The sequence below is a fragment of the Indicator indicator genome, chromosome 22 (assembly GCF_027791375.1).
Source record: "Indicator indicator isolate 239-I01 chromosome 22, UM_Iind_1.1, whole genome shotgun sequence".
Classification (NCBI taxonomy): domain Eukaryota; kingdom Metazoa; phylum Chordata; class Aves; order Piciformes; family Indicatoridae; genus Indicator; species Indicator indicator.
The window spans coordinates 9,273,212-9,286,071 of NC_072031.1; the positions used below are offsets into that span (position 1 = coordinate 9,273,212).

Genomic DNA, 12,860 nt, shown 5'->3' on the forward strand with positions numbered 1-12,860 from the left:
TTGAAGAAACACAACATTCCCCTGCATTTCCTTACCTCAAATTCAAATCCAATATGGTCAATGGGGATGGTGTATTTTCTGGCATAGTTTTGTAGAACACCAGTCAGAAAAGATTGAGTGAAGAAGAATCCAGAGAGCCAAAAGACTGTGGGTGGCCCATTGATTACCCAGTCCTGAATAGAAAAGAAAAACAAACATTAAAAAAATCCATCTGTGACTTCATTGTGCCAATTCACCAGAACAGGGATGGCTCTTCAGATACACTCAAACAGCACAAAGAGATCTAAACCTTGGAGCCCCTGGATACTACTATTAGTTCTGTACTTTTCAGAGGAAATAAATCACATAAATCACATTTACAATGACAACAGAAATAATCACTCATTCTGAAACTACCAGAAGTCAGTGCTACTGAGGAAGACATTTCAGAAAGTAGCAAGTCCAGATACTACAGCACTGATACACATTTTATCCATTCAGCTTTCAGCTACAGAGTCCTTACATCTGTCAGTCTCAGTTTAGCATACCTGGAAGAAGACCAAACGACAAAGGAGATCAGACACATAACTTCCCAGTGGCTTCAGTGATGGATAGGATTTGGCAGCCCACATTGCTGGTACTTTGCCCATTAGCATGCTGTTGAAAACATCTTCAAGTTCAGAAGACATCAACACTTGGCCTTTAATGGCTTTGCCCAAATTTATGAGGCTGCTCCGAACAACTTCAGTAAGCCTTCAGATAACACAAAAGAAATTGCTGTCTCATTATTTACTTCTTACTGTCTGGTTAAAGACCTCTGAGACCAACTTGAATGAAAGGCCAGTCAAGGCTGGTAAACGTCCTGTCAGAAATTCTTTATCTCACATGTCGTTATCAAAACTTCAGAAAAGCAAACAAAGAAAAATCACACACAGAAATGAAAGTGAAAAGTCCCCTTCTAGACAAGGGAAATCAAGACTCTAACACTAAATAGGACAGTGTGCTGTGAACACTGGGACCTGGGTATGACTGAAAAAGAATAAAGCAGGCTCTCCTACCTCAACAAAACTGTTTAAAGTTCACATTCCAAGAATACTGCTACCTTTTTCATATTCAGATAGTCAGCTGCAGCTTTCAAGTCTTTAAAAGGTTCATGCAAAGCAGAATCTATCATGTTAACAATTCATTGCAGAAGGCTTGTAAGTGTTTTCCAGGCTTGTGAGTAGCTAGTACTGATGAACACAAGCATCTTTCAGTATTGGTAGTGCTACCCAAAATGCTGAGCCATACCTGTTAAATCGAATTAGTTCTTGCCTGAGAACTGTATTCATGGACTCTTCATAGAGTACTGGGTATATCTTCATAACCTCTTCAACATCAAAGTCACTTGGTAATTTGGATAGGATGTCTTGTGCCAAATCTTCAACAGTTTCCTGAAATCATAAATTTGCAGTGAATGAGGAATTTCCCTTTTTCACCTATTTTTCTGCAGTAAAGTCCACAAAACACAAAGCTATTTGTTGGCATTCAACAAATCCAAGTGCCGGGTGCTCCACTTTGGCCACAACAACCCCATGCAGAGCTACAGGCTGGGGTCAGAGTGGCTGGAGAGCAGCCAGGCAGAAAGGGACCTGGGGGTACTGGTTGACAGCCGCCTGAACATGAGCCAGCAGTGTGCCCAGGTGGCCAAGAGAGCCAATGGCATCCTGGCCTGCATCAGGAATAGTGTGGCCAGCAGGAGCAGGGAGGTCATTGTACCCCTGTACACAGCACTGGTTAGGCCACACCTTGAGTACTGTGTCCAGTTCTGGGCCCCTCAGTTTAGGAAAGATGTTGAATTGCTGGAGCATATCCAGAGAAGGGCAACGAGGCTGGGGAGAGGCCTTGAGCACAAGCCCTGTGAGGAGAGGCTGAGGGAGCTGGGACTGTTTAGCCTGGAGAAGAGGAAGCTCAGGGGTGACCTCATTGCTGTCTACAACTACCTGAAGAGAGGTTGTAGCCAGGAGGGGGTTGGTCTCTTCTCCCAGGCAACCAGCACCAGAACAAGAGGACACAGTCTCAAGCTGTGCCAGGGGAGGTTTAGGCTGGAGGTGAGGAGAAAGTTCTTCACAGAGAGAGTGGTTGGCCATTGGAATGTGCTGCCCAGGGAGGTGGTGGAGTCACCATCCCTGGAGGTGTTCAAGAGGGGATTGGACGTGGCACTTGGTGCCATGGTTTAGATAGTCATGAGGTTTAGGGTGACAGGTTGGACTCGATGATCTTTGAGGTCTCTTCCAACCTTCTTGATTCTATTCTATTCTATTTAAAATTGCCTAGGAATGGGTGTGGTTTGAAGTGCTTTACCAGCTCTTATTGTTAGCTGTGCTCTAACTACAGCTCATGACTGAAGTGAAGCACTTCACTTTTATTTTAAAACACAAAATGTGAAAGAAACATTCAAAGTGCATGTTGTACTCAATCAGGAGGGGTTGTGTGGTATTAATCTATTTGCATTCAAAATTGTTGGAGTATCTTCCATCTTTAGAGGTTCTTCTATGCCAAATCTGTCTGCTTCTCTACAGAGACACTCCCATCTACTCCCAAGCACACAGTCATGTGATGAGAGGTGCTGGATTGCTTTGAGACCCAAAGCATGATAGGAAAGGGCACCTTTCCAGAGTGTAAGCTGATCTTTCTTCCCCAGTTACCTGAGGGGACTTGCCACCTCCCCCTGCTTCCCTAGGCAAAGTCAGGAGCACACTCTGGAAAAGCTGATTAGTCTCCTGGTTATCCTTGGTGATGTCTGCATTTTCATGAAGTCCAAACACTTCAGGATGTGTTGTAATTGGTAAACTTCGAATGTACTCAATGTAAGACTGTAAAAGAAACATTTAGATACCAGAAATCATAAAATACCACATTAATTGAAAATCAGTAAACCAAATTTGGACAGAACCTTCCCATCTACTGTCAAACACATTAGTTCTGAGTTAATCACATCCAGAAACAGAGTTAATAAAGTTGTTTTGTGTGATGCAAAGACTCAGTGAGGATTTGTTCTTAACAGCTTCATTAAAGCAGCAAGAGAAAGCAAGAGAAAGACTTGTACATTAGAAATATATGCGGAGCACTGGTAGGAATCACAGAAGAGAGCATGATGCTGTATATATCACCCCTACAATTGCAGGCTACACAAACAGCATGCTCCTTATCTCTGTCCAGTTGTTAGAAGGGAAGAAAGGATGAAAAGTGAGCATATACCTGGGCCATTCCATCTCCTCAGCATGGTCACTGCTCTCGAGGCAAAAATGATTGCAAGAGGTTGCGGAAGTACTCTGTAAATTCATGAAGCCTGACTCTTAGTGGCTTTTTAGAGCATACTGGAAACCTATACAGGGGTGGCTCTTTGCACTAACAAATACTGGAGTATTGGATGACCATTTCATCTCATTGGGCTGCGTACCAGATTCATGTTCATACATTAGAGATTCTGTGGCATGGCTTTGTGATCTTATGGTGTTTATCTTCTATTTGTTGTATTCAGTATATCAAAGTACAGTGTAGATAATGTTTTCCCCAATAACTCAGAGTGAATTTACATTGTTATCTTCTCACCTCATATGGACCATGTGGTGGTATGTAGTAGTCATCTACAGCTGCAAGCATATACTTGTCCTGCTCTATATCCTTGTTATAGACTATGGAAAGGAGGGACAGCAGAAGGCGCCTGTCTTTATCATCTGTTACTCTGCCTCCATAGTTACATTCCCCTGGAAAAGGGCAAAGAAAAGCAGGATGGAAAATTGAAAGTTAATGAACAAATAAAAATTGCTTTGCAATAATGAATAGCTCCAGTAAATTGAAGTTATGAAGCTCCAGGTATTCCAAAGTTTTTAAGCCCTATACTTTAATGAATTCAATGGAAATCAGACACTTCAACAGTTTTGGAACTATGGGACAAATCTGTGTGTCTTGATGATGAAAGGTTTAAGGAACACTATGAGTTGGTCTCAGAAATTGCTACTCAGGCCACAGCAAATAATCTCATGTTTTAAATGAAAGCTCTTTTGTTTGAAGTTCTGCTAAGAACTGTCAAAATCTGAGCAGTGCTATATAGCTGATACTTGTCTTGTTCCTTTCATGCAAACTTACCCTGATTGTGCAGGCATGCAGTAGAAAACAAGTAATCACAAGTATGCAATACCCTGTGCAGCAGGGCTTGGAGAGATCTAAGTAATGGGCAAGCAATGAAGGAATCCTTACACTGATAGCAAGCACAGAAAACTGCTAAATATTCACAGCTGTTACTTTAATCCTGACTTTCAAAATTCTTTTTCATAAAACTAATAGTAATATTTGCAAAACCCAGGAAATATCTTTATAAGGGACAAAGGAGGTGTCAGGAAACAGCTATCTTTCCGTACCAAAGAACTGAATAGCCACAGCAGCCAGTTATTCACACAGCTCAACACCTCTTGCTTTAAAGTGATGAGCATTATCACATCCTCTGCTAAGCTGCCAGTGCTTACTGGGTTGGGATTGTGTTGATCAGCTACAGTGAAACAGAGGCCATTGGTGCTTTTATTTGACATATATGAAAGAAGCCCAGGAGGTTTGCTGGACTGTTAGTAATTCTTCTAGCTATATGTGAGTCAGGACAGCAATGGTGCCTGAGGGTTTGGGATCCCACTTGTCAGTATGTGGAAAGTCAAGAAAGTAAACCTGAATGGAATCCACCCGATTTGCCAAGAACTCAGTTGTTTATCACTGTATCAGCTGAAAGAGCCTAGCAAAGTCTCAGTGCCAGAGGTGCCTGTACCTGTTAGGTATGTCAGAGCTTCAAAGGGAGGTTCTTCATACTCATTCAGGAACATCTGGATCTGACGCATGCTGATTCTGAGGTCGGATTCGTTGAACTCGTATGGAATATTCCAACCTGTTCGATGCAGAGGATGCAAAGGGCAGTGGTGCACTGTGCTGATAGCCAAGCTCAGGAAATTATGGTATTGCTACTATACTGTTACTACAGAGTTGAAGATAACAGCTGCCAACAGTGCCTAGGAGCAGCCATGGAATTTACCAGGCTGTTTACTGCACAAGGCACAGTATGACTGTAACCATTTTGTATCCTAAGGCACTCTGACCATCATTCTATATAATTAAAACATAAGTACAAGCATTCAGCATCATGCACTCCTGAAAAATTACATTTTACCTTATGCAGAACACAGACCTGCTCAGTACTTTCAGCTAATCTGTTGCTATTTGGAGATTATAAAGAGTTTTAATTCACTGATTGATTTTCATTTTTAATCAATCTGCCCATCTCTTAATGCTGTTTGTACATAACATTCAGAGTAACAGGACAATAAAAAACACCACTCCAGATAAGAGAATCCTTCAAAAGACCCACAGCCCTAGTGCAAACCAAAAAATAAGGCTCTAGCTGCAATGGCACTTTTTCCCCCCCGACAGCTGGTCACATGAAGCAGCTGATGGTGCTTGAAAATGACCTTTTTGTCACTTAGAAAAATTATATGCTTACTCCAAAGCAATAAGTGAGATTCTTCATACTGGCATATTGTTTAGTTAAACAGCTACACATTAAAACAAGAACAGCAGGTTTCAGTCTCTCTGTATAATATTTCCTAACAGTGCCTGTTATGACAAAGACAGACCCAGTCAGAATGGAAGGCTGAGAACTTCATGCCCACCAGTGGAGAGGGTAAGCTTTATATAGCTATAAAAATAGATTTTATAATTCCATATGTTTCTACATTTTACATAGATGTTCCAGATAGTTTTCTAAATATTGTGAGATTATACAAAAAGCTGAAGCACAAATCCATATATTTTCATTGCTGTGTTATAAACAACACACTGCAGTGTGTCAGGTAGTGATAGGAATAGGGAGAATGGAAAAAAAATAGAAATGGGCAGGTTCAGATTGGATGTTAGGAAGATATTCCTCACCATGAGGGTAGTGAGACACTGGAACAGGTTGCCCAGGGAGGTGGTGGAAGCCTCATCCCTGGAGGTTTTTAAGGCCAGGCTAGATATGTCTCTGGCCATGTGAGGTGTCCCTGCCCATGGCTGGGGGGTTGGAACTAGATGATCCTTGATGTCCCTTCCAACCCTAACGATTCTATGATTCTATAGAAATATGTTTCACACCAAGTAAACATATGCACAAGCTTCGATAAAACAAGTATTCAAATAAATAAAGCAGAATCAAGAAGACACATCTTTACACATGAAATTTAAACCAGAACTGGATTTGATGGTTAGTAAGAACCACAGTCATAAATTTATAATTTAGTAAGCTATAATTTCATGTAGCTACTCTACAACACATTTATTTGGAAAATTGGGATTTTCTAGTCCTCTTCCAGGTTAATACTTTTTGTAGCTTCAAGAGTAGCTTGTCCTGAATAAGAATCCTTGCAAATAACAGCTTTAAAGCCTTATGTTCTGTGCACTACAGGTTGCTCTCTTGTAATATTGCTAACAGCAATGCTTCCTTTACGCAGAGAAACTCCAACAATGCACTTCAAAACTACTAATCTTTTTGAAACAACCTGCAAAATAACCTAAACCTTACCCAGTGGACCAAAGTTTCTTCTTTCCTGCACAATAGCATGAAAAAAGCAAAGACCAAACAGCAGCTTTTGCCACATTTCTGGCTTTTGGCAACCACTGAAGAAGACAGGGTCGGAGATGGGGTCATTAAGGTATGATCGAAGAAGGTTCACTCTAACTCCTTTTGGAGGCTCATTTGTCATTTTGATGCCATTCTGGAGGATACTAACAGGAAACTTTTCTGATGGATAACTAGTTAACCACAACCTGAAAAGAATTTTAAAAAGCACATTATCAAACAAAAAAATCCTCAATGCTGACAAATCCTCAATAGTGATCTGCAGAAGTCTAAGGTTTGCTACTTGCTTAACTGTAATGATAACATCTAAATCTGTTCTGAAATGCAGGCATAAAGTAGCTTGCATTGGACAGGTAGGAAAGATGACACCCTAATTAGGAATCTTTATTTTATCACTGCACATAAACAATCCAAATGCTATACCTGGTTGTTGACACAAAAGAAGCTGCATTTCTTTTTACTAGTGCCTTCAATGAAATATTCCAGTTAGAAAGAGAAAAACATTCAAGCTCCTACCTGAACTTCTCATTGGTTTTCTCAGGTACTATAACTTCCTCACAGATTTTTTCCAAAGCAGGCATCCAGCTAGTTGCAAGATGGCAGTTTTGTAGCACTACCCAGGTTCCATCACTAATAGCCTGATAAATCATTTTGGCTGCTATTGGGCCCTGGCCCTGTCCAAGTGAAATAGTTTGAGTGCTTGTACCTCCCATGCCAACATCATCAGCAAATTTTAGCAGACCTGTGATGGCACATTTCACATGTGCAAACAAAGACAAAGTTTATTAGAAAGTGAATCTATGCTATATTAATCATTTTTATAATCTAAAAAGCAACTAAATAGGCAAAAGTTCAATATTTTATTCAGTTGGAAATACCACCACCACTACAATCCAGAAGCAGTATCAAAAGCTGAATCAGTCACTGTGTTTCTGAGGTACATGCTAACATTTAGATGTATAAAGCAATACCAAAAAACAAAAGGAAAACCACCAACTACTAACCAAGTTAACTAGTCTGTCTTCTCCTTTTGCCCCAGCTGCTCACTTCCAGCCTGCACTACAACTCTCTACTCTCTCTGTTGCATGGGTACAATTATTTATGGGAGCTGAGCTGGAAATTGGATCTTAAGATCTGGTTAAAAATAACCCTCTTGCTTTGCCATCAAAACCAACACCCTCTAGATATGGCTCCATATTACAATTCTTTTGGCAGAAAACCAGGGTTAAAAATAATCTGGGTGGCTATTTTTTTAAAAAGACATTTAACAGATGTGTTTTGAGTGTAGTCATCTACACCATTTAATTAGTAACTCAGAGGGAGGAAACTTTCTGGAGGAGGGGTTTAGCAAATACTGGGGCAAGTCCCAAACATCCAATGAAAGAATTGTAATGAAAGCATAAATTATAAATTGGTCTGGATGTTACAAGCTATTAGATCTCTAAATTACAGTCCAGAGACCTAGACATTTCATCACCACCAAGTCCATTCCAACCCCTAGTAATTTAAGCATCATTATTTATATAGGAGCAGATGCAAGGTTTGATACTCCATCATTTCTGTATTATGCTTAAAGCCACTTTAAAGATCATATGAAAAGACTTACAGTATTATCAGTTCAGTCACACTCAGTGACCTTTAACCAAATCAAAGAAGATTTAATACCAATCTCACCTGCCATAGGATCAGCACCTGGTGACAATACAAAAATCAAAGGGGCACAACAATTTGAATCACTGTAACTTCTTCCAAGATCAAAAGTAGGTGGATCAATAAATGTTCTTCCCATATTTTCCACAATGAACTCCTGCACTGCTGGAATAATTTTGTCAGGTCTCAAACATCTGAGAATAACCATGCGGTCTAACCCCACCAGCGTGCTCCACGTGTCTGGGAAGGCTTCTTCATGGGGTCTTACAGAGTCATAGATTAGTTTCCACTTTGAAGAATTCTCTCTTACATGTTCCATTAATCCCTGGAGGTTTGTCAAACTAGATGCACGTACAAGCTCAGCCCATGATTTGTCAGACAGCCAATCTGGAGCTGGATTGGGGTGAGGATTATCAAGAGCAACACCTCCTGTCAGCAGGAAATGCCAAACCACATCATCTATTTGGTCTTTTCCCTTCATGATGCCTACTGTCAGCAGTAAGGAGAACAACAGCTTGTCCTTTTCAAAGAGTGACCGACACACATTGTTATAGATGCTTATTGTGAAATGCTCAGTTATATTCTTAATTCTCTCTTCTAGATAGTCACTCTTTTCACTTTTAGCAATAGACTGAACATACAAGTTAAAGAACCAAATCAATGAATACTGGTACATAGGCTCAATGTTTGCCAGATCAGAGATGCAGAAGAAGATAACAGCTGAATGAACAGCAACTGGCTTATACCCCATTCGAGTAGAATCTATTTGCATTTCAGTTACAGAGGAAACCTTTTGCTTCTCAGAGATTTCTTCAGATAACTCTTTGGATGAAGACAAAATATTAATGGCTGTTTCATCTTCTAAGATGTTTCCTTCTGAACTAGAAAGGACCTCCAGGATTTTGTCTTCTATTTCCTTTAGTTGTTTCTTGTTGGCTGCACTTTCTATAATCAGTTTATTTTTTTTTTCTTCTAGCTCAGGCTTTTCCTCTGCAGCTACAATTCCAAGAAGCTGGTCCTGAAGACCTAAAGGTGTAATCATAAAGTTGAGTAGACAAACTTTTACAGCCACCTCAGGAAGATAATGAGGATTTCTTAAGCAGGTTGTTATGTAAAACCTGAAATCTCTTGAATATTCAATTATATTTTCCCCTAATTTAATGTATTCTACTCCTTGTTGTTTGAACGTTTGCTTTAATAAAATGGGTTCTATGAAAGCATCTAGCTCTTCACCAATATTTTCTAGCAAGACTGGTGTTCCAAGCTGAACAGCATTTTCCAATGTCCTCACATAATGTGCATCAGACAATTTGATAACTGACAGCCTGTTAGTTTTCTCCATGTTTTTCACCCACTTGTTAGCTTGCCTTTGAGGATCTATCATTAAAGCCCATCTTCTGGAGTTAGAAACAATTATGCCATTGTCAATGGAAAAAGAATCAACTGGCAATCCAGCAATCTGCCACGCACGGATTTTGACTGGATCCCCTAAGGTATTACTTAAGCTAAAATCACTAGAGCATGGTATCTTCTTCTCACTGCACAGGACTTGCCATTTCTCTTGACATTTCAGGCGATAATCAACAGTGAAGGCTCCCAAATAAGCCACAGTTCCTGATGATAACAATACATCTCCTGTAAGGTCTATGTACCGAATTCCTAATACCCGTGCAGCTTCTGTCCACCTATCCTTCTCTCCACCAAGACCACTAATCAGCTGCTCAGCTCTCACAAGCTTTTCAGAGCACAGCTGAATATTATTTTCCAATTCTCTCTTCCGCTTGTTCATGTTGTCCAACTCATCGTTCAGAGCTTGGAGGTGATCAACTATTTCCTTAAGTTCTGCCTGTTTTGTTCTTAGCTTCTGCATTTGAACATCCAGCAACTCCTCTGCGGCTTTCAGACGTTCGCGCTTCGGGCCAACCACTTTGGCAACGCGATCGTACACCTCCATGGCTCGCACCCACTTGCACAGCCCTTCACAGGCAGATGAAACATTTTTTATGACAGCTGGTTGAAAATCTGGATGATCAATAAACCTCTCTCTAATTCTCTTCATTATAGCAGGAGGAATGTTATCCTTGTCATAAGCCTTTAAGCTCTCAAGGAATTTCAGATCTCCAAGAAGTTTTCTAGATGATCCCCAGTAGTCTTCTATCATTTTACCTATGTTGCAAACAGTACTAACATTAGATTTAAAACATGCATGTTCAGACTGGAAAAAAAAATACTTGAAACATAATATGAAAAATTAACATAAATGATTTTGCAATTGAATTCTACTATGCAGCCACTGTTAGCTAGTTTGGGAAAATCATTAGTTAAAGAAATTCAGACAGGAACTTCAGTGTCACTACCCTACGTTCTATTTATTAATTACATAGGTGTTCTAAATCAACCAAGAAAAATAAGGGGGCGGGGGGAGCAGAATTACTATACAGCCTTTCCCAGCATAGCTTATTAGAAAAATCAGTAACTATGTGGGAAGACATGTATAGAATTCTTATTTTCAGTTATGAAGAGATGAACTGTGAGAGGCATAAGACAAAAGACGACAAGGAAAAAGGTCTCTTTCCTCTCAAATCCTGTGCAATCCCACAGTAACAACATAACCCATGCAGGAAGAGCTTGTTGGTGTCATTACCTATGGTGGGAGTACAGCTAGAATTCTGTCTCCCAGCACAACTGGCAAAGTTTGGTAGCAGGGTTTAGAGAGGAAAATACAGGTGAATGGTGTACAGCACACCTCCAGGTCCTGGAGTTCCTAAAAGCAATGCAAATCTCAAGGTTGGCTCAAAGCAAGTTGAGGAGAAGACTTTGTGGTGGTGACTGTACAAAGCTTGTACAACAGCATCAAGCAAGGGCAGTATGCTACCATGGCAAAAGCTACTCCTAGCTATTCAGTGTACTTATAAGGCACGGCTAGCAAAATGCATTGATAGTGCGCATGGGTACACTCACACCAGAAGCACTTCACTAGTACAGCACAGTAGTTCTCCAAGAATTCCCAGGGCAGGGATAACAAAAAACTGCATCATTACCACTGCCACTTGGATCAGGTTTCCTCTCTGGTTTAACTCCCTTCATGACACAGATACTCTCCATGACGAGCTTAACAGGACCAGGTGGATTCTGCATGGATTTCACAAGAGAGATGTCTGAAGGATTCAGCGTATCAAGAGCTGCAAGTGCTGCCTCCAAAGCTGGCATGGCCTCAGCAAGGTCTCCTTCACATTCGTCCTGTTATGACATTGGGCAGAAGTCTGTAAACCTTCATATAATAGCACATCCAAAACCTGATTATCCTACTACAGCACAGCCTCATAACCTCTCTGCTTCTAAGTACGTAATAGAAAGACTTCACAACATCATGTTTCTTGGAGAGAAAGCTACTTTCAGAATTTGTCTGCACAGTTTAGAGAGGGAAGATTTGTAGAGAAATTAGTAACTTCTGTAAGTTGAACGAATAGCTGAAAAAGCCAGACAAGCTTTCAAGATCAAAGTTCCTCTGGTCTGACAAGAAGAATTAAAATACAAGTTAGATACAGTTTTTCTTACTTAAATCTTACAGTGAGGAGAAGGTAAAAAAATGTGTAGCTTAAATTCCTTATCAGGTACTCAGATCTCAGTAATTATCTACCTTATTTATCACTGACTAGTTTAAAAAAAATTAGACTGAGGAATTCTGCAAGTTCTTACAGGAAATTCTGTGCTACAGATATCTGGCTCTGGCAATATCCCTTTGGTTCTGTCTAATAGGGCTCCATGCAGCACTATTACAAATTAGCTCAGCTAGCTCTAAACAAATTGTCTTTGGGCCTGGATACAGTATAACCTCGTTACTGACTCTCCAGAGAAGGACAATGTATCAGTACAGAAATAACAGCTACACAGCTTTTGGGATGTGAACTAGAAAGGGAAGCTATGCAGTACTATGAGATACACTCATACTCCAAACAGCCAAAATTCATCTTGTTTATATTAGAAGTATTGTCATTTCTCACAACTTTGTTACTTTAAGAGTTTAGATTATCCTGTTAAAACATCATCACAACTGCCATTTACTTGGAAAGACTTGGAACACTACCTTAATAGCTTGAGCAGCAGCTGCTGCTTCATTTGCCTCTCTTTCATCTGCTGCCACTAGTTCCTTCTTTGCATCTACTTTAGTGGTTTCCTTTTCAATTTGGATCATCATTTTGTCTGTTTCTGCAGAAGTCTGAATCAGTTCAGGCTGAAGGGCAGTCAGCTCTTTCTGCATCTCTGCAACCTAAGGAACAGAACAGGAAATGTAGAAAATATCTGTGTAAGCATTGAGAGCATTTCATAACTTGATGTCTTAGGAAGAAAGATCAGAAGATGATATATTAATACAATCTAAAAAGGGACACTTGTTCTACATAACTGTAAATAGTTCTCTAGCCTATTTTTACTAAGAGCTGTTTTATTTAATTGAAAAGATTTTAAGGACTTTTTTTTATCATCCATACAATATGCTTGCTTTTTTATGATCCATTTCATTTCAATAATGAGAAATAAATGATGTTTTGATTTTTTCCTCACAATCAGTTTCAGTTTATGGAACTCCAAATAA

At 40.0% G+C, this 12,860-nt stretch overlaps 1 protein-coding gene across 1 annotated transcript in view; it reads right to left on the reverse strand.

Moving 5' to 3' along the window:
- Positions 1-12,860, reverse strand: part of DNAH3 (dynein axonemal heavy chain 3) — a 56,409-nt gene that overhangs the window by 484 nt on the left and 43,065 nt on the right. Inside the window, exons 51-61 of the mRNA XM_054391320.1 lie at positions 12,354-12,536; positions 11,308-11,506; positions 8,291-10,432; positions 7,133-7,358; positions 6,560-6,804; positions 4,778-4,894; positions 3,574-3,728; positions 2,667-2,834; positions 1,270-1,412; positions 528-732; positions 36-173 (exon numbers count right to left, since the gene is read on the reverse strand). Of these exons, the coding sequence (XP_054247295.1) occupies positions 36-173; positions 528-732; positions 1,270-1,412; positions 2,667-2,834; positions 3,574-3,728; positions 4,778-4,894; positions 6,560-6,804; positions 7,133-7,358; positions 8,291-10,432; positions 11,308-11,506; positions 12,354-12,536 (3,921 nt within the window). The remainder of the gene's footprint in view (positions 1-35; positions 174-527; positions 733-1,269; positions 1,413-2,666; positions 2,835-3,573; positions 3,729-4,777; positions 4,895-6,559; positions 6,805-7,132; positions 7,359-8,290; positions 10,433-11,307; positions 11,507-12,353; positions 12,537-12,860) is intronic.